Here is a 20,347-nt window from a genome sequence, read left to right on the forward strand (position 1 = left end):
GAAATAAAACTTTGCCCCTTAACCATTCAGACTCAGGAAGCCTATAAATTTCCGGCCAGGGCTGCCACCATTTGAGGGGAACTTTCACCAGGGGCCTTCCAGGCTCTTGCCCTAAGCAAGCTGGCCAGGGAGCGGGAGGGTGGGTGGCGCTGCAAGAGGGGCAGCCCAGCGCTGAAAAGAGAAGTACTGAGCAAAGCAGCTGCAGCAGACGCCGCCATCTTACCTGCCCCAGAATTCACCTGGGGCCCTACCCAGGGCTGGCTTGCCCATGAGGCAAGATAAGGCTGCTGCTTCAGGCAGGATCCACGGGCGGGGGGGGGGGGAGGCCCAGAAACAGGGAAAATAGGCTACATCAACATAAAATTAAGGTCCTCCTGGGCCTCTGCGTTTGCCCTGTCATGCCAGGCCTGCGAGGAAGACAATCATTGCTTGGCACCCATCGGCCTCTTGGCTCTGGGCTGTATGGTGGTCTTCCAAGGCTGGGAGGGGTAGGGGTGACAATGCCATGGTTGGGGACAACCCCTCCCCTAAGCCGCTGAGCCAGGAAGAGCCCTTCCCTCCACCCACATTGGAGAAACACTTCAGAGATTTTTCAGTTCTGTTTAGTTGCTCCTGGGGGTGTTTTGTGTGCAAGTGTTGCTTCTGTCACAGGAAAGCTTCCTTTTTTTCTGTGTTCATCTACTTTCTCTCCTCTCTTTCTCTCTCTTTCCCCACAGGTCCCTACCCCCAGTAGGAGGCGTTGTGTGGAGGAAGCTACCATCCTGTCCCTGCCCCCCATGTCCCCTTGAGCAGGGGAAAGGGGGGGCTGGTGGGTGCTTGCACTGGGAGGGGGCTGGTGGGGTGTCATCCCTCCCCCTCCCAAATGAATGTAGATGTTTGTGCTGTTTATATATATATATTATATATATATGGGAAACTACAACTAGAGATAGACCGCCCCCTCTCCCATTGCCTCGTGCGCACACACTCTGCCCGATCTCATTTCCCACCCCTGGGACAGCTCTGTGACTTTACATGGCTCCCTTTTTACCCCTGCCATCTCGGCTCCAGACCCCCAAACTCCCCAGCTACTACTAGCTCTCCCGTCTCCTCTCTAACCTACCCCCGCCATTCCCTTGGAACCCCACCCACCCAATGTTGTGGAAAGCATGGCATGACTCTCACCACTCTTGGCACTTCGCCCCCAACGCGTGGCAAATGCTCCTCCATCTCCCCTCCGCATGCCCCCCAGGAACACCAGCTGGTCGTGGGGGAGGGGTCTGAGATTGGAGGAGATTCAGTTGCCATCTTCAGTGTCGGAATGCCCGGCAGATTTGGGGTTTATTAAGGGGTTTGGGGTTCAATATTATATTCAGCGCTTTAATTAAGGTTTTTAACACTCACTTCTCCATTCCCAGCCCCTCCTCCCAAAAGTTTAAGGGTCAGGATAGAGGGCAACCAAAATATTGGGGGAAATTGTCTCCTGCTTCTCCTCCCTGTTGGTCTGTATTAGGGATGTGGGGTGTTAAAAGGAGGGTGATCCTAACGGGGGACCCACAGCACTGCTGTGTTTGTTACGGTTTGGAGGTTGTGTGTGTGCGTACGTAATCTCTGCAGAAGGGTTTATTCTGGAGGGGAGACAAAGGGCAAAATGTGGGGTGGGGTATCATTCCCACTGAGTTGTATTTCTGGGGGCTACATTATTCCCCCCTATACCAGCATGTATGCCATGATCACCAGTGCAGCTTGAGGCCCACAGCTCAGGGCGGGGGGAGGACCAAGGGGGAGACTCTGTTATACATCCTTTCTCCTTTCCCCCCCTCTTTCCTTCTCCTTCTAAGATTGCATATTCAAGATACTTGAAAGTGGAGCCACCTGGATCCCTTTTCTCAACTCATTGTACTGACAGGGTGATTCAAGTGTGTCCCCACGACCTTAGTTCTGAGGCCGTTGTGAGAAGCGTGTGGGGTTTCTGTCAGGCAAACAGCCCAACAGGAATTGCACAGAATGTACAGATTGTATGAACTGACACCTCCACACAGAACCTGTATGTAGAGCTGCCATGTTACTTCTGAGCATCTGTTGTGGCTCAGAAATGTCTAGGTCCAACGGGGAACCCAGGCAGCCTGGGCCTCTGCACAATTTCCACAGGGTACTGAGCCCGTTGGTGGTTCCACATACTCACAATAATTTATTATTATTATTATTATTATTATTATTATTATTATTATTATTATTATTATTATTTATTAGTATACTGCCCTTCATACACAGAAAGGAGGCCTATGGTTAATATGGGGGTTTTGCTGCACCATGACAGTTGTGAGGAAGTGTTGTAGTTATTCTTGATTAATTCACATAGAATTGTAGGGTGTAATCTTGTGGTTGTGGTTTCAGGTCGTAATCTTTAGCAGTTAGCTGGAAGTTGGTTCCATCTGGGTTTACTTCCAAGTAAATTTGTTTAGGATCAGGATAATATTGATCTCCCCCCACCCCACCTCTTCCCTCCTTCCCCCAGTCTCCAGTTCATTTCACTGTCTTATTTACCCTTCTCCCAATCTTCTTTTTCACCTCTTTCTTTTTCTCATCTTTATGGTTCTCTTCCTATGGACCTATTTCTTTTCCTGGCCTAACCCAAAATTCCTGCTCCTGTACTCTTAATCTGCAGCCTGTGGCCTCCAAACCAACCTATTTTCCATAGCAGCCAAAGCATCCCCTCCCCATCTCCCTCTCCCAACATTCCCAGAGGCACTCTGACTATATATTACTCAGTGTCTGTGTATCTGATCGTGCCGTAATTGTGCGTTTCAGTTTGTCCGGCTCTTTGCCCCGGTCGATATCGTGATTTTTTCTTCCATCTTTAAATGACAAAAATACCAACGACAGCAGCAGCAAAATGACAGGAAAAATATGCATTAATCCCCCAAATCTGCCCCCTCACCCAAAAGGTATAGAGAAAAAATGGATAAAAACCAAATAAAAAGGGAAAGAAAATGTATTAAAAAATAAGTATTTGAAGTGTCCTTATTTTGTGTCGTTATTATCATGTTTTATATCTCTTAAACTCAAATGTAAGAATGAACTAAAATGGATGTAACCACCTATGTCCTGCAGACCTGTCCCCTCATGCCCTTGTCCAAGTTTGTACACCTGCTCAGGTAATGGATGCATTAGCAAATAATGAATTTGCATTTGTTATTTGGGAGCCCTATGTCTCCCAAAATCCTCCTAGTGAGATGAAATTGCCAAACCTCTTGGAGAAAGCCAAGGCCCCTTTCATAGCATCCCTCTGGTCTCTGATTCACCCAGTCACTTCAGGTCAGTGTGAGGACTCGCCCACACTTCCGCTTACCTCTTTAGCACCAAATCGGAGCAAACATCAATCTGGAGAAAACCCAGCTGACATTTGATCCCATTCAGCAGTAAAGATCAGGTTTCCTCGGGTGGTGGGGGAGAAAGCTGAGGGGACAAGGGCAAGTCTGGATGAGCAGTTTAAAAAAGTATCTGCCCACCATAGCTTTCAGAAGGGTGTTTATGGTTGAACTGGTGCTGCTCACAGCATCCACACGATGCTATCAGCAATGAAAGTGCAGTCTGAACTTTTAAAAACATTTAATCTCCCCCTCCTTTTTTACATTTTATATCCCTGCCCCCTGCTTAATACAGAACATTTGATAAGTAAAAATAACTCAATATGCATCTGAAGTTACCTCTGGTGTGGAAGCAGGTTATTGCATTATTTTTATTTTTATTTTTGGTCATGTGGGTGGTAAAATTTTGGTTGGTGGCCTCTATTGCCACACCCTTCCCCTGCGCTAGCCATGTCCCCCCGGGATCCAGTCAGAAGCCGGGGGGGGGAGCTTCTGTAATGCTAGGATGTCCTGTTTAAAGCAGGATAATTGAGAGGTACAACACTACAGTCTTTACCTTGACAAGGTTACTGTGCAGATAGAGCACAAGGATTCATCCCCATTTATGTAAATACAAGCTTGCATGCTTCTGTGTCAGGTAGGGGCTGCTGAAAAACAGAAGGAACACCCTAGCCAGGCCTTTGCTGGTCATGCTTTACAGAAGTAATTTTGAGGAAACTGTGCCCAGGGTTTCTTAATGTTTCCTCACAGCAGTGCTTCTGAGCAACACCCATGTGTTTCAAATAGTCATGTGCAGGAAAATCCCATGTTGTATCGCGCCCAATTGAAAGGTGAAAAAATAGCCTTTCCTGACTGACTGATTTCTCCATTAAGCCCTGTTTGCTAAGGGCTGGGAGGAGGCTTTGCTGTAAGGCACAAACAATAATGCCATCAGCTGTCCTTCCAGAAACGCCAGCCACTTTGAAACAGCATTACATTTAAAATCTGGAACTCTGAGGTCATTTTGTTCTTCTTGCTTAGGTGTTTGTGAAAAGTATTGCAGGGAACCCTGAACCCTTGAACTTATTGGGGGTTTTCAGTGGTACAAACAGAAATGCCAACAAGCAGCCGTGAATTATAGTTGACTATTCCTCCTTATCTTCACTTGCAATAAACCAACCAGAAGCTGGCTGGAGGCCTCCTTGTTGCCATTCAGGGGGTCAGGGGCAAGACTGACATCCATTGGGGCAGGGCCAGCACCCTGCATAGACAAAATATGCATGCAGGGGTGCCTGGAACAGTTGTGCAAAAGACACTGCGATACTTTGGCTGATGTGCACGGTTCTTCAGCATTGGGGTACTTGTGCAGGGCTGGCCGAGGTATATTGCTGCCTGATGCAGAGCAACAAATGTTCCTCCAGACACATAGTAGGTAGCCAGGGCCAGTCAAGTTTATTTGGGGACTGGAGATGGAGAATCGCACATCTCACTTTGCCTAACAGTAGAGCTGGTGCTGTGGAAAGGCTTTCTGAAAGTACAAGGTGAAACGTCACTCTTCCAACCTGAGGTCACAAGCTAAGAAACAGTAAAATACAGATGTAAGAAAGAAGAATCCAGCACTTCTGCAAAGGAGTTAGGGGTGCGGCAAATGCTTCTCTTTTTTCCATTTGGTTTTCACAAGCTTCTGACATATGCTGGGCTGGGGCGATGATGAGGGATCACTGAGGATGAGCATCACTGAGGGAGCTTTGTGATTGATTGGGGATTTGAACCCAGGACTCACCAGGCACTCTAACCCTACTGTACACTGACTCTTTTGGTAATTTTGTCTTGGTATCACAAGTGTGAGAGTTTCATGTATTTAAACATGAAGCTTGTTAGGCGAAGAAAATCAGGCTGAAAATGTGACTGCATTATATGCCTTGCCTCTCCCCCCCCCCCCGACTCAAAAACCTCCCCCTCCCCCATTAAAATCCATTGAGTCAGAATGTGAGGTGCCAGACAGACACTCCTGCCATTTTAATCTGGAAATTCAGAGTGCTGATAAAGCACTAACTGCCAGTCCACTAATTTAGGATGGAGAACAAATGGGCCTCTAGGTACATTTTTTGGGACTACATCTCCCATCATGCCTCCTTACTGGTTATGGTGGTTGGGGCTAATGGTTATCAAAGACTGCCCTAATGCACGAGAAGTAGGAAAATGCCATCTGTGACTGACAGATTTTGTAAGTACCTGCATTAAAAACAGTTTTTAAAAATCTGCTCAGTCAGGCACTACTTTAATCTACCTGATTAACTGACTAAATGTTGTACACCTTTGGCCTTGGCATTTGACACTGCAAAACATAAAGTAGAAGACTAACAGCAATTTTAAAAAGAGCTTTTATTGGGCATTGCAACAGAATAAATGAGAGGCACACACAAGAAATCAGGCCACTAATGAAATATATAGGCAACAGGCTTACAGGATAAACAGGAAGTATATCCTAGGAGGAACCCACAATTATTTATGTAATTCACTGCCCATAAGATGTTGCAATGGTGAGCAGCACAAATGACTTCTTGAAAAGTCTTAGTTAATCCAGCAGCAGATCAGGCCAATCAAAGCATGATTCAATAGAGACAAATATAAGGCACTGAGGCAGGAAGATAGCCAGCTGTAAATACTCCTGAAGAGCCAATACTGACAACCAGCAACTGAACATGGAAGGCACCTGGTGGTAATGATGAGAGCATAGCAGCGAATAGACTGAGCTGTGAACTAAGAAGTCCCCAGTTCAAAACATACCTCAGCACAAACTATTGGTGTCTATGCAAAACTAAGTTCATTGAGGAGTTCAACAGACTTACTCCCAGGTAAGTGAGTATAGGGTTGCAATTCCAAGCGGTAAGCCGCTTTCAGTCTGCCCCGCCCATATTCTGCAATTCATTGTTAATATTTTTTTGATGCATTCATTCAGTTAAATTAATTGTATATAGCCAAAGCCTTCACACACAGAGGGCAAAAGCAAGGCATTCCCCTAAAATCACAAACATAAGTCTATAAAAGTCTACAGCATAGATGCTTAGAACACAAAATTTAAAATCACAATGCATTAATATAACAAGCAAAGCTTCTTAGCTGCCAGAGCAATTTGGCTACAGATAAGTAATTTGTAGAGAGTTTAACTATCACTTCCTGGGGGTATCAATCTGAGAACCAATAAAAATAGGAGATAAAAATTCTCTGGGCACCGTATATAAGGGGCAAATCAACAAATGGTGCAAGACATCCTCGACCTGATTACATCCATAAGTGCGTTTCCCTGCCATCTGAGGTATTCCAAGGTATCTCCCCTCTAAGGATGCTGAGGGCATCTGCTGAAACCGAAGCTCAACAAAGGCCCTATGCAAAGGCCCTATGTGGGGAAGTCAGAATCCCACGGTAGTGAGGCCTTGAATGGCTGTCCTTAATTTAAGGGTCCCAAACAGAATAACAGGCAGCGATTGTGAATGCTCTGGCTTGCTTGGCGCCATGGTCAAATATCCAATTTCTAAGTTCACTAAGGGATAAATATTTCCCCGCTTGGAGATTTCAAGCCCTAAGCTTGTCTTGACACTTTTGTACCCAACCTCCTGTCCTTAGCTGCTCCAACCAGCTGAGCTTGGTGAGAATATGGTCCCCAAAGTCTATGCCAGTAGCTAAGATAGGCTAGATCAATTCTGGCCGCTATTGAGGGGAGACCCAACTCAGCTCTCGGATGAGCCAAACAGAGTCCCAGGAGGAAGCCCCAATACCTGCCTCATAACTTTCTTTTGTAGGACATCTCGTTCAGATTTGACACCAGTTCATCAAATTTCAGCCCCATAAAGCACTGGTGTGCATTGATAATAATAGAGAGCAACTTTACAGAGGACAGTGATTAACAATGTATTTGGGAAATTAACACTCTAAAATGCTAAGTATGATTACTGTCATGAGACATAAGTTCATTATGGCAATTCATATGTAACTTGGTATGTTCTGAATGTTTTAATTAATCGTAATACTTAAATAGCTGCTTTATACAATGATTAATGACGGGACACCTAAATTATACCCTACTTCCATATAACCTCAGGAAGAAAAGAAATCCTTGGCATCTGTTGTCTTTCTGTAGGTAAGAAGGGACAATGCAAAAACCTCACAATTGTTTATAATGTAGAGTTGTAGAAAGATAGCCATACATGCACATTTCAAAAATAATTCTCCCTATCACCTTTTCACCAAATTTAGTGAATAGACTTTTTACTTCAGTAAATACAGTGGAACCTTGGGTTGCATACCGTCCTCCTTACGAATGCTTCGGGTTATGAACTCCGCTAACCTGGAAGTAGATGCTCCCGGTTGTGAACTTTGCCCCAGGATGCGAGTGGAAGTCATGCTCTGGGGGTGCAGCAGCAGCGGGAGGCCCCATTAGCGAAAGCACACCCTGGGTTATGAATGGTTACGAATGGACCTCCAGAACAAATTAAGTTCATAAGTGGAGGTACCACTGTAGACATATGGGAGAAGGTTGTGCCTTATCCCCCCTCCCCTCCCAAATAAAAATGAATTCCCCTACAAAAAAGTTTAGATAAATTATTCTTGTTAATTCGTTTTATCACATTCATACCCTGTGTTTCCTTGGCAGTGCAATCTGAGGCATGTCTGCTCAGAAAACCCCACAGAACTGTGTGTATGGGACTACAGCCTCAGAGTTCAGAGCATCATACATGGGGCTTCCAAGCAGCCCACCCAGGCACTGCCTAATGTTAGCAACGTGGCTGCATCAAAGTACCTTTAGACCAGGGACAGGAAACCCTGATGTTGCTGGACCACAAATTTCTATCATCCCTGTTGGCCATGCTGGATGGAAAGTATGGAGTCCAAAGATTAGCCCCCCCCCCCCCTGCAATAGGACATGTCTGGAGTGGGAAGAATGTGTCCTGGGGACTCCCTCTATCTGAAACAGGGAAGCATCACTGCTAAACTATACTACCAAATATCTATTTAGTACCTTTCATCCTTATGACACTCCTTTGCCATACACTCCAACATTTCTCCAATGAAAAGAGGGACATCCTAAGAAAAAGCAGGACGTTCTGGGATCAAATCAGAAACCAGGACGGCTTCTCTAAACCCCTAAGCTATTTCAAAGCAGTTAACCTACTAAAATGTAGCTGAAACTCGTTCTTAGGCAACGCTGGTTTCACCTTTTAAAAACTGCGCCCATCAGGCATGAGAGGCAGTGCCCAAAGTTACTCATTGAGATTGATGGTGGAGATGTGACACTGAGCCCCACAACTCCAAGCCAAAGACTCCAACTGCTGCATCTGCCTGGCCTTCCGAGGCTGGTCACTGCAGCGTGTTGCCAACAGGACTGGTTCTTTTACTGGCTCCAAATGCAGTGACCAAACCCATGAGTGAAGGATAGGAGGTGCTTATCCTAGCTGGATTACAGACAGAATAAGCAATACTTGTGGCTCCTTCAGACCCTAGGAACCCCTCAGAAGGGCAGTGGATGGACTCCTATAGGGGCTGGGACGCAGGTGGTTCTTTCCAAGCCCCTGTTATCTCTTACAAACAAACATTCTCAGAGACTGTATGGGATCCCAGTGCTCCTTTAACAGGCAGCTGACCTTGAAACCCCACCCAGAGCCAAGTGATAGATAAGAAATTAGCCACTTTATCAACAGGTGTCCAATACAAGATTAGAAATGCTGCAGGCACCCCCCCCCCAAACCAAGGTCTGGGCACAAGAAGAGTCCTTGCCGTACACCACTAACTTCTCACAGTACAAAAGTCCATTTCCACTGCACACAGGAAGCAGCCCTGTACAGGAGGACACTTCAAGGTTTGATCTGTTGTTTTTTTTAAATTTAATTTTTATTCAAATTTCCAATAACCATTCCGTTTATAATTAAACATCCAATTTAACTTATACATTCTTTTCGACTTCCATCAGCCTATCTGACAATTTTCATATTTATCACAACTTCTCACATTTCCTAAATTTATGTTGCACTTTAACAATCCTTATTTTATCTTCTCTTTTAAGCGACATTCCAGTCTATTTTTTCACAGAGCTTCTTGGAATCCAATAAGCGTTATTTCCTGATCACACACAGTTTTCATATACTCTGTAAATTTATTCTAATCCTCGGTGAATCTCTGATCACGTTGGTTTCGAATTTTCCCCGTTAATTTGTCCATTTCTGCATATTCCATCAGTTTCATTCTCCATTCTTCCCTCGTTGGCATTTCTTCCTGTTTCCATTTTTGGGCCAACAAAATTCTGGCTGCTGTTACTGCATATCTAAATAACTTCACATCTTTCTTTTCAACATCATTACCTAATATACCTAGTAATAATGCTTCTGGTTTCTTAACAAAAGTGTATCTCAAAAATTTTTTCATCTCATTATAAATCATTTCCCAAAAGCATTTCACCACATGTGATAAAATGTTCCTTCTGACATTTCCAACATTTATTACTAACTTTAAACATCTTTCCAAGTTTCACTGGAGTTATATACCATCTATATATAATTTTCATGACATTTTCCTTTATCGTGGTACATGCGGTGAATTTCATTCCCTCACTTCAAGGTTTGATCTGTGTGGATGTGCACTTGTGGGGAAAGAGGTCATGTCATCTTTCTTGCTATCAGTTCCTGCTTCTGCTTAGGAGGTACATAGGCCGAATCTCCCCCCAGCTCTGCGCATTACGAGCTGCCCATGTCATTAGCTCAGGGGCTTTGGCAAGAAACACTAGCAGAAGAGTGACCACATCACCTTCAGCTGAGTGGGCCCTAATAGGCTCACGTCCATAGAAATGTCGGAACAGTGCCCCAAGCTGGTAGCTCATGCCAGGAGATCTTTCCAGCTCCTTCAAGGCTGGCAGTGTGTCCAGGCAGCCGGTGCTCGGGGGCAGGTCAGTGTCCACTCGCCACAGCTCTGCACGAAGCAGGGGGAAGTCAAAGCCAAGGCCATTGTGAGCCACCAAGCAGATTGGGCCCATTTGCCGCCACAGAAACCCTTTTAGTATATCCACCACACCACGGTTGAAATCTGCTTTGCAATTCTCCTCCAGGTTTTGGTTGCTCAGCCCAGTAATCCTCTCTGCTTCAAGGGTGAAGGGCTTTTGGGGATCAACGCAGAGAGTGAGCTTGTCTATGATGCGGGGTAGCTGGGGGGTTCCCGGCAGCGGAGAGCACTGGAGTGAACGGCGGTGCACAGCAAAGAGGCAGAGCTCAGCCAAGCGAGGCTGGTCATGGGGCAAGCCGGTGGTTTCAAGGTCGAGGAAGACAAATGTCTGGAAGTCCTGCAGAGCTGCCATGGCTGGCTGGCACAGAGGAAAAGAACATTAGAATCTTTATATACGCAAGCAGGATTAAATCCACACCACCAGGCCATAAGGAAAAGCAATAACATGAGCGCAGTTCTCCCCTACATGTGGAGAGACAGAGCTTCAGCTCACACGAATGCCACAGCAGTCTAAGCTGCACTGCCAAACTTCAGAAGTCGCTCATCTCTTCACCAGGGGTAACAGCTCCACCCAGGCTTGCATGCATAACACTTCCATGCACAATTCATCAGTCCCCCACACCAGCAGTGAACAGACTGATAAAGGAGAAATTACAGCCTAAATACAAAAGTACAATAGAATAAATCGTCAATAAAGATATAAAACAGCAGATACACCACGAATTGAGCACAAATTGCATTTCTACTCCCACCACAAAACTCCTCTCCACACCAGAGGTTTCTCCCTGGAAACAGCTGCAAATGCAGCAAAGTTCTTATAATTGCTCTCCAGGGCAAGACTAGCCCGCTCCACCTCCTGGCTTTTCAACAGGCAGCAGTACAGCTGGTGCAGGAACAGGAGCAGCAAAGAGGGGCCAGGGAGGCTGAAGTTGGCATTTGCCTCCCAGGCAGCAATTGGTTCAAGGTGCCATTTGAAGGAGCAAATACTTGGTATGTTGACACTCTCTGTGGGCAGAGGTGGGGCATTCTGTCACTGTGGATAAACTCTTAAATACACCAAAAAGGATTGACTATGGGATGAAGAAGAATGTCCCTCTGCGTACTACCTCTGGCCACCCCAGTCACAAAATCAGACTGAGGCATGAGCACAGCCAAGGTGAGGCAGGGGGACAGCTGCCCCCTCCCTCTCAAGAGTTGTTGAGGGGAAATCATGGGTAAAAATATCCCCCCAAAAGGGGCAGACTTTGGTGGGGGGCACAACCTCAGTTAACTGAGTACTTTCAATGCTTTAAAATGATTTTTGTCATTTTGATCGGGAGCGGCCTCTGCCCCCCCCCCCCGGCTATGCCCATTCCTGGAGCGATGGACAGGAGCCCTGGACCGCAGACTTCTCTCTCAGCAATCTATAATTTCACGTCAGATCCAATAGGGTCCAAATCCACTGCCCATAAAGGGTTTCTGGAGTCACAGTGAAAAGCTTTCTGAAATGTGTTGTTCTCATCATCTGGCAATGGAAAAAAGCTCCATTCAATCCTAGTTCAAAAGGCATGCAAGAATGAAACAGCAGGGGGCATAATGTGTGAATGTAGCATGGAAACATGTAGAATGCTCTTCTTGTCACATGCACACACAACGTCACAGAACTAGAGAGTTAACTCAAAAGGACAACCCAGTGATGAAGGGAGTGCAGCGTGTTCCAGAACAGAAGTGGCTGCTGCTTTAAAAAAATAAGCAGAAAACGACAACAGGAGAGGATGAGCCTGGAGACACAACAAACTGCTAAAACTGCACTGAGGGGCAATAGGTATTTTCCTCTCCTATTAGCAAAACTTACTGGGTTGTATCCAATGTTTGCTTTGAGAAGACCCATTGAAATTAATGGACCAGCACTAATCATGTCCTTTAATGTCAATGGTTCTACTCAGAGTACAGTATGGCTTTATGTTGGATACACTATTCAATCTATTTATCTATTGGTTTAAGCTGTTTCTAAGTGACCTTTCAAGACAGTAACATTTCCAAGGCAACATACATTGATAACAAGTATACCATTCATGAATCTCAAAGTCCAAAACATACAATTAAGTTGGCTGACAGGGGTTTCAGGATCAACAGCTATGCGAGCCAAATGGAGCCCCCGGTCTGGGGCAGCAGACCTTGGAATACTGTGCTAAGGAGCGGGAGCGGGACCAAGAACAAGGGAAGGTCCTCACTGCCAGGCTCTGCTTCGTGAGCGCCCACAGCCAGAGAAGTCCGGCCGGCCGCCACCGGAAAGCGGGAAGGCTCACCCTGACGGACTTCGGTCCAGGAAAGCGATTTACATGCCATAACCCCCAATGCACACCCACAAACTCGGGAGCAAGCGCAGGAGATCAGTGGGACGCGCTTCCAGAGCGGGAAAGCAAAACAAACCCGGGTGGCAAATCGCCCTCCTCCCAGGAGAACCGAAGAGCAGAACCTTGCGATTTCCCTCTCCGCAGTTCATTTCCTCCCCCCGCCCCCTTGAGCACTGGAGGACAGAAGGAGAAGGAGAAGAAGGAGAAAACTCCCGGGGTCCCGTCCCCCCCCCAGCTGGCCAAGTAAGACTCACCGGGTGATCTACAGCTCCCTGACTCGCCCAACAAAGGCAGCGAGGACTTGGGGCGGCGCGCGGGAGGCTTCTCAAGGCGGACTGCGGGGAAACCGAAAGCAACATGCTCGGGCAAGCCCGGCCAGCCCGGCCAGCCCGCCTCCGGACGTGACGGCGCGGGGGGGGCGGCAAAAGCGGCAGCTCCCCCCCCCCCCGCAGGGACCTGGAAAGCGCATCCATCAGCTCAGCAGCCAAGGGACGGTTGGATGCAAGCCCCTCTTTGCCCTCTAGAGGGCGCTTGCGTAAAAGAGCCGTTCATCTGAGCCCCTAAAATGGGCAGATGAGTCACGGAATCCGGGATTGATGATCATTATCATCATTACAGATTGATTGATTTATGCCCCTTCTTTTCCCCGAGGGGTTTTTAAGTGGTTTACATTCAACAACAGCAGCAGTCATGCGCTCAGACCTGAATCAGTAGAACCTTTTACCTTAGCGTTTGACAATTGACTTGAGATATATATATATATAATATTATTTCTTATTTCTTTTCTTTTTTTATTTCCAAAACCGAAAAAATAAAAATTACAAACATCAAATTCAACATCCATATTCATTTTCTAACGTAAACCTATTACATAATTAACTAAATTTATATATACCTAATTACTCTAAACTTCTCTTTGCTGTATACAAATACAACAGTTAGAAATTTTATATTAAAGCTTTTATATTATAAATAATATTTCAGATTCCCCTATACCCCCATTCCCCTCCACCCATGTGTGATCTCAATTTTTTTTAACTTCTTCCGTCTTGTTGTGTTATTATAATTTAATTATTGTTCAGCTGATTCTTTTATTATTTCCTTGCTTACCCCTGCAGGTTTCCTCCCCCTCCCAGTTCTTTGCAATCAGTATTCTGGCTGCTGCTGTTGCGTAAAGGAATACACTTTTATTATCTCTGGGAATGTCATTTGATATTAGGCCTAACAAAAACGCCTCTGGCTTTTTGGCAAACGAAATCTTGAATAATTTTTACATCCCCACCATGTGTGATAAAAGGTTCCCTCTTACATCTCCAGCATAAGTTTGACTGCTTTTTGTAAATCTTAGCCAATTTTTCCGGAGTGAGGTACCAGCGGTAAAACATTTTCATCATGTTCTCTTTTATCATATAACAGGCTGTGAAATTGATATCCACCTTCCACAACCTTTCCTAATTTTCCAGTTGGATTGTATAACCAAAATCCTTTGCCCACTTTATCATTACTTCTTTGGTTGTTTCATCCCTCAGTTCCCACTCTAACTGCAAATTGTACATTTTAGAGATGGTCTTCTTTTTAGGTTGTATTAATTCACTTTGTAATTTTGACAAAGGCTTCCACTTCCTCAGCTACACAGAGCTCAACTTTAGATGATTTTTTCTTCACTTTCTTTTACCTTCTTTTCAGTCCCTCTCCATGACTAAGGCTGCCCTCCAGGAACCTCTGGGAAACAGAAACAAAAAGCATCCCAGAAGAATAGAAACGAAAGTGAATAACAGAAACAAAAGACGGCGGGGGGGGCAAACGCGGCAGCTCCCCCCCCCCCCCGCAGGGACCTGGAAAGCGCATCCATCAGTTAAGGGGCGAAGGGACGGGAGCTATTCGATGGGATGCAAATCTCTCTTTGCCCTAGAGGGCACTTGCGTAAAAGAGCCGCTCATCTAGAGCCCCTAAAATGGGCAGATGAGTCACGGAATCCGGGATTGATCATCGCTTGCTTACTTACTTATGCCCCTGACTTACTTTCTTTTCCCCTGAGGGGTTTTTAAGCACAAATTTTCAAAGTGGTTTACATTTAACAGCAGCAGCAGCACTCAGACCTGAAACAGTAGAACCTTTTACCTTGGCGTTTGACAATTGACTTGAGATATATATATATTTAGGAGGCACCCTAGTTTTGAGATTTAATGTTGTTTTAAATTGTTGCTAATGTTGTGTTTAACATTGTTGTAACCTGCCCTGGGACCTCAGGGTGAATGGTAGGGAAGAAGAAGAAGAAGAAACTAAAATAAATTAAATTACCAGATTAATAGGAAAAATCTTGCTGTTGTTGTTTAGTCGTTTAGTCGTGTCCAACTCTTCGTGACCCCCTGGACCAGAGCACGCCAGGCACTTCTGTCTTCCACTGCCTCCCGCAGTTTGGTCAGACTCATGTTTGTGGCTTCAAGAACACTGTCCCACCATCTCGTCCTCCATCGTCCCCTTCTCCTTGCGCCCTCCATCTTTCCCAGCATCAGGGTCTTTTCCAGGGAGTCTTATCTTCTCCTGAGGTGGCCAAAGTATTGGAGCCTCAGCTTCAGGATCTGTCCTTCCAGTGAGTATTCAGGGCTGATTTCCTTCAGAATGGATCGGTTTGATCTTCTTGCAGTCCATGGGACTCTCAAGAGCCTCCTCCAGCACCATAATTCAAAAGCACCCATTCTCCGGTGATCAGCCTTCTTTATGGTCCAGCTCTCACTTCCATACATCACTACTGGGAAAACCATAGCTTTTACTATACGGACCTTTGTTGGCAAGGTGATGTCTCTGCTTTTTAAGATGCTGTCTAGGATTGCCATCGCCTTTCTCCCAAGGAGCAGGCGTATTTTAATTTCGTGGCTGCTGTCACCATCTGCAGTGATAATGGAGCCCAAGAAAGTAAAATCTCTCACTGCCTCCATTTCTTCCCCTTCTATTTGCCAGGAGGTGATGGGCCCAGTGGCCATGATCTTCGTTTTTTTGATGTTGACCTTCAGACCATATTTTGCACTCTCCTCTTTCACCCTCATTAAAAGGTTCTTTAATTCCTCCTCACTTTCTGCCATCAAGGTCGTGTCATCTGCATATCTGAAGTTGTTGATATTTATTCCGGCAATCTTAATTCCGGCTAGGGATTCATCCAGCCCAGCCTTTCACATGATGAATTCTGCATATAAGTTAAATAAGCAGGGAGACAATATACCGCCTTGTCGTACTCCTTTCCCAATTTTGAACCAATCAGTTGAGGATCCCCTTCATGGATCACTGCCTTGCCGTGGCGAAGGGGCTTTAATAACTCGGAGAAGCTATGAACTATGCCAAGCAGGGCACCCAAGATGGACAGGTCATAGTGGAGAGTTTTGACCAAACGTGATTCACCTGGAGCAGTAACCGGCAAGCTACTCCAGTATCCCTGCCAAGAAAACTCCATGGACAAAGACAACAGGAAAAATCTTACCTGGTACCTAAATCTTGTGCACCAGATGTGTAGCCCTGAGGATAGAATCCCATTTTTTTGGAGCAACCAACATTCCCCCAGGTGTGGCCCATTAACACTAAAAGTGCCAGGGAGTATGGTCAGTGGTGAGGGATGATGAGGAATTGGAGTCCAACAACTGTCCCCCACAGGTCCCCCACCTCTGCTCTGAGTCACAGAAGCCATTTCTCTTCATATCCAAGAGATTGTCTTCTTCTCTGTGCCCCTCTAAATGAGCAACCCTTGACAAGGCCTCCAGCGCCCAAGGTTTGTATGGGAAAAACACACGTCCTCAGTATTTGATCCACCACAGTTATTAAAACGAAAGCCTCTTGGTCTTAAGCTGAGCATTTCCCATAAGCATTGTAAAACCTTTTTGTCAGGACCGAGCCTGGTCCAGAATCGGTGGAGGAGGAGGAATCTGTGTCCAAAGACCAGGGGACCCCAATAGCCACTAGGGATGCTTCCCCCAAGGTCAGGGGAGATGGCAGACAAGCAACCTCAAACATCAAGCAAAGTGATGGGTCCAGATGTCAGATGATGCCACACTCCTCACTGGGCAGGAACTCAAGCTGCCAGTTCCCTTGGCTTTTCCCAGCATGAACAACAGCCACAAGCAGGCATGAGGATGGCGCTCTGCAGTAGAAGTATACAAATCACAACCCAGGCCCTTCCTCTGGCTTTCCAGTGGAACAAGGACTGGGTAAGTTCTGGCTGGCTGAGTTCCCAGGGTGAATTCACTAAGTGGTATTCTATTTGGATGTGTTGCCAACCATTCTCCTCATTGAAAAAAATACATCAAGCCTCACAGTAATTTTTAATATATGGTATGTCCCAGCCACCAGTACCACTGTCCTTATAACAAAAATATTTGGCTGTCCTAGGGCTTTTATTTTGAAAATATCCTATCCTCTCTTTTTTGCCATCACTGGAGTATATAAAGTAGAGCCTCTATTGGCAATGTGTAAAACAGAGAAGTAAATTTTGGAACAGCCATCATTTTAATTGTTGAAATTCTGCTAGATAAATATAATTGCATCCCCCCATCTTTTAAGATTGCTCATCATCCCTCCCCCCGAAAACCCCCCAGCAACAACACACACAATATTCTGTAATTCATTATTAGAGACTTTTTAGGATTTCTGGTGATCTAAAGCTCTTATTAGTCAGAGGAATGTCTAAAGATTTTGATAGTTCTAATTGTTCCTGGGGAGGGGTATGTTAAAGCACCCTAGATCTAGTGTATTAAAGTTTACATGTAATTCTGCTAGTACCTCAGATTCTACGGTCTCCCTTTTAAAATTCAGGCTTCAGGCTCTTTTCCTGCCAGACTACTTCAAGGGTCTAGAAACCAAGCCTTATGAGGAATGGTTGAGGGAGTTGGATATGTTTAGCCTGGGCAAGAGGATAGCATCCCATTTTTTTGGAGCAACCAACATTCCCCCAGGTGTGGCCCATTAACACTAAAAGTGCCAGGCCACATGGAGTTGGATGGCCGTCTGTCATGGATGCTTTAGTTGAGATTTCTGCATTGCAAGGGGGTTGAACTAGATGGTGCTTGGAGGTCTTTTCCAACTCTACAATTCTATGATTATATTAAATGCCGCATTTGCTTCTACGCTACACACAAGAGCCTTCCCTTTCCTCTTTTTTGAGTCATTAAACTTGGATAAAACTCAGAAACTCTTCGCATCAGCAATAATATAGGAATCAATTCCAATAAAGAACTATGGGTGTCCTAAATGTAATTATTTGTGTGTGTGCACATCCAGCTAGTCAACCAGAGGTTTAGAGTGATCTCTGAGACCCAGGGGCGCCGACTTATAAAAAATATTGGGGGGGCCCATACCGGGGTCCTGCCCCGGGAAGTTTTCTAAATTTTAGATGAAAATTAGTGAGTTTTAAAGTTTTTAAAAAGTATTTTAGAGTCATGTGATCAACATTAGAACCCCGAAAACTCGACTCTCTATAACTCCACACTCCGGGAAACTCGACAAGCCTGAAACACTTTTTGGCTTTGAAAAAAGAAACAAAACATAAACACGCACGGTATTTTCGTAAAAAGCTAATTTAATTTACAGTAACAATTATGCTTATAGACTATTACAGAGCAGTGAATTTATAGCTCTGAAAAGACTGAAATGATATTTAAATAAATCCTAAACTATCATTAAAAGAATAAAACATAAAATATTGCTGTCGCACTTTGATTACTAAGTGAAATAGCTAATTTAAGCTTACTTTAAATAAGGCTGAGGGTTCATTAAATAAAAATAATATCTCAAAGTTAATGCTTTAATACAGTTAATAAAGTTAATACAGTATGCCTAATACTGTATGTAAATACTGTAATACTGTATGTAAATAACGGGCTTTAATTGGGTCTTACACCCTAAAAATATTTAAGTATTTGAAAATAACTAATACAGTACTATAGTAATATAGAAATACAGTACTAAACTAGTACTAATATTTCGAAACTGAAAATTTAACATTCTGTATGTATTTAATTCTCTATTTTATAAAGATTTTTAATATCTGACAGTGAGTTTGGAGTAGCCCAATGCAAAAATCCTGAGGATCCATGTGGATCCATGCTTTGTAACCACGTTTTTGCACCACTGTGACCCTAGGCAACAGTGGGTGCGTGATTTCTTTGGTGCAAGATGTAGCCATGGACATGCTATGTGATCTGATGGTGAATTTGGGGTGACCCAATGCAAAAATCCTGAGGATCCATGTGGATCCGTGCTTTGTAACCACGTTTTTGCACCATTGTGGCCCCAGGCCACTGTGGGTGCGTGATTTTTTTGGTGCAGGCTGTAGCCATGGACATGCTATGTTATCTGATGGTGAATTTGGGGTGACCCAATGCAAAAATCCTGAGGATCCATGTGGATCCGTGCTTTGTAACCACGTTTTTGCACCATTGTGGCCCCAGGCCACAGTGGGTGCGTGATTTTTTTGGTGCAGGCTGTAGCCATGGACATGCTATGTTATCTGATGGTGAATTTGGGGTGACCCAATGCAAAAATCCTGAGGATCCATGTGGATCCGTGCTTTGTAACCACGTTTTTGCACCATTGTGGCCCCAGGCCACAGTGGGTGCGTGATTTTTTTGGTGCAGGCTGTAGCCATGGACATGCTATGTTATCTGATGGTGAATTTGGGGTGACCCAGTGCAAAGATCCTGTGGATCCATGCTTTGTAACCATGTTTTTGCACCATTGAAGCCCCAGGCAACAGTGGGTGCGTGTTTTTGTTTTTTGTTTTGGTACAGACTGTAGCCATGGACATGTAATGTGATCTGATGGTGAATTTGGGGTGACCCAATGCAAAAATCCTTAGGATCCATGTGGATCCGTGCTTTGTCACCACGTTTTAAATGGGGAGGGAAGGAAAAACACAGAAGGGACAAGAAGCACAAGAGGGGTGTGCGGAGAAGCAGCTGGCTAAGAATGCAGGCGAGGAGTTTAACGGGGTGGGGGGGAGGAAAGGAAGGCAAAAGTCGTCCCCCCCAAGCCAGCCCTCTCTCTCTCTCTCTCCCTGCACGCAGTGTGACTAGGAAAGAATTAGGAGTCGATCCTTTCCTTAACCCTCTGCTTGCCAGGAGGGCAGGGGATTCCCTGCTCTTTGTTGAGTTTGAGCAAACGCAGCAACAGAAGCGGGTGGGCAGTAAGACCCTGAGGCAGAATGCAGGAAAGCATTCTGCCTTCCCTCGCCCGACCGACCGCCCGATCTTATCTTATTTTTCCCTGATTTTTGCCGCTGCGCTCCGGCTCCAGGGACCACACATTCACTCAATAATTTTCTTAAATTATTGGGGGGGCAGAGCCCCCCCAAACGAATTTTTGAGGGGGCTCGGGCCCCCTCAGGCCCCATGGAGTCGGCGCCTATGCTGAGACCAGTGGCTGCCAGACAGCGTTTTCTGGAGAGGAGCCTTCCAGAGTCATCAGGCAGCTCCGCTGAATGCTGCTGCTAACATTTGAAGATTTGGAAACCCAAGAAATACAAAGGTAATGTGTGAACAAACGAATGGTGGTGCCTTTTCATGATCAGAAACTGCCAAAGGGTTTGACTTCCTCAGCTACATAGAGCTCAACTTTAGATCCTCTTTTCTTCACTTTCCTTTACTCTCTTTTCAGTCCCTCTCCATGACTAAGGCTGCCCTCCAGGAACTTCTGGGAAACAGAAACAAA

The 20,347-nt window shown here is 45.3% G+C and overlaps 2 protein-coding genes across 2 annotated transcripts in view; one reads left to right on the plus strand and one right to left on the minus strand.

Moving 5' to 3' along the window:
- The window catches only part of SYP (synaptophysin), a 29,515-nt gene extending 26,527 nt beyond the window's left edge, over nt 1–2,988 (plus strand). The window contains exon 7 of the mRNA XM_081895078.1: nt 717–2,988. The gene's annotated coding sequence lies outside the window, so the exon portion shown is untranslated. The remainder of the gene's footprint in view (nt 1–716) is intronic.
- Nucleotides 2,989–9,941: 6,953 nt separating this feature from the next.
- LOC309360527 (three prime repair exonuclease 2-like) lies at nt 9,942–13,055 on the minus strand. Its single transcript, XM_081895079.1, has 2 exons — nt 12,910–13,055; nt 9,942–10,677 (listed from the first exon to the last, which is right to left on the minus strand). Exons 1-2 carry the CDS (start codon nt 13,012–13,014, stop codon nt 10,000–10,002), a joined length of 783 nt encoding a protein of 260 aa, XP_081751205.1. The 5' UTR covers nt 13,015–13,055; the 3' UTR covers nt 9,942–9,999.
- Between the last annotated feature and the right edge of the window lie 7,292 nt (nt 13,056–20,347).

Source organism: Podarcis melisellensis (assembly GCF_964234715.1).
Source record: "Podarcis melisellensis genome assembly, chromosome: 17".
Classification (NCBI taxonomy): domain Eukaryota; kingdom Metazoa; phylum Chordata; class Lepidosauria; order Squamata; family Lacertidae; genus Podarcis; species Podarcis melisellensis.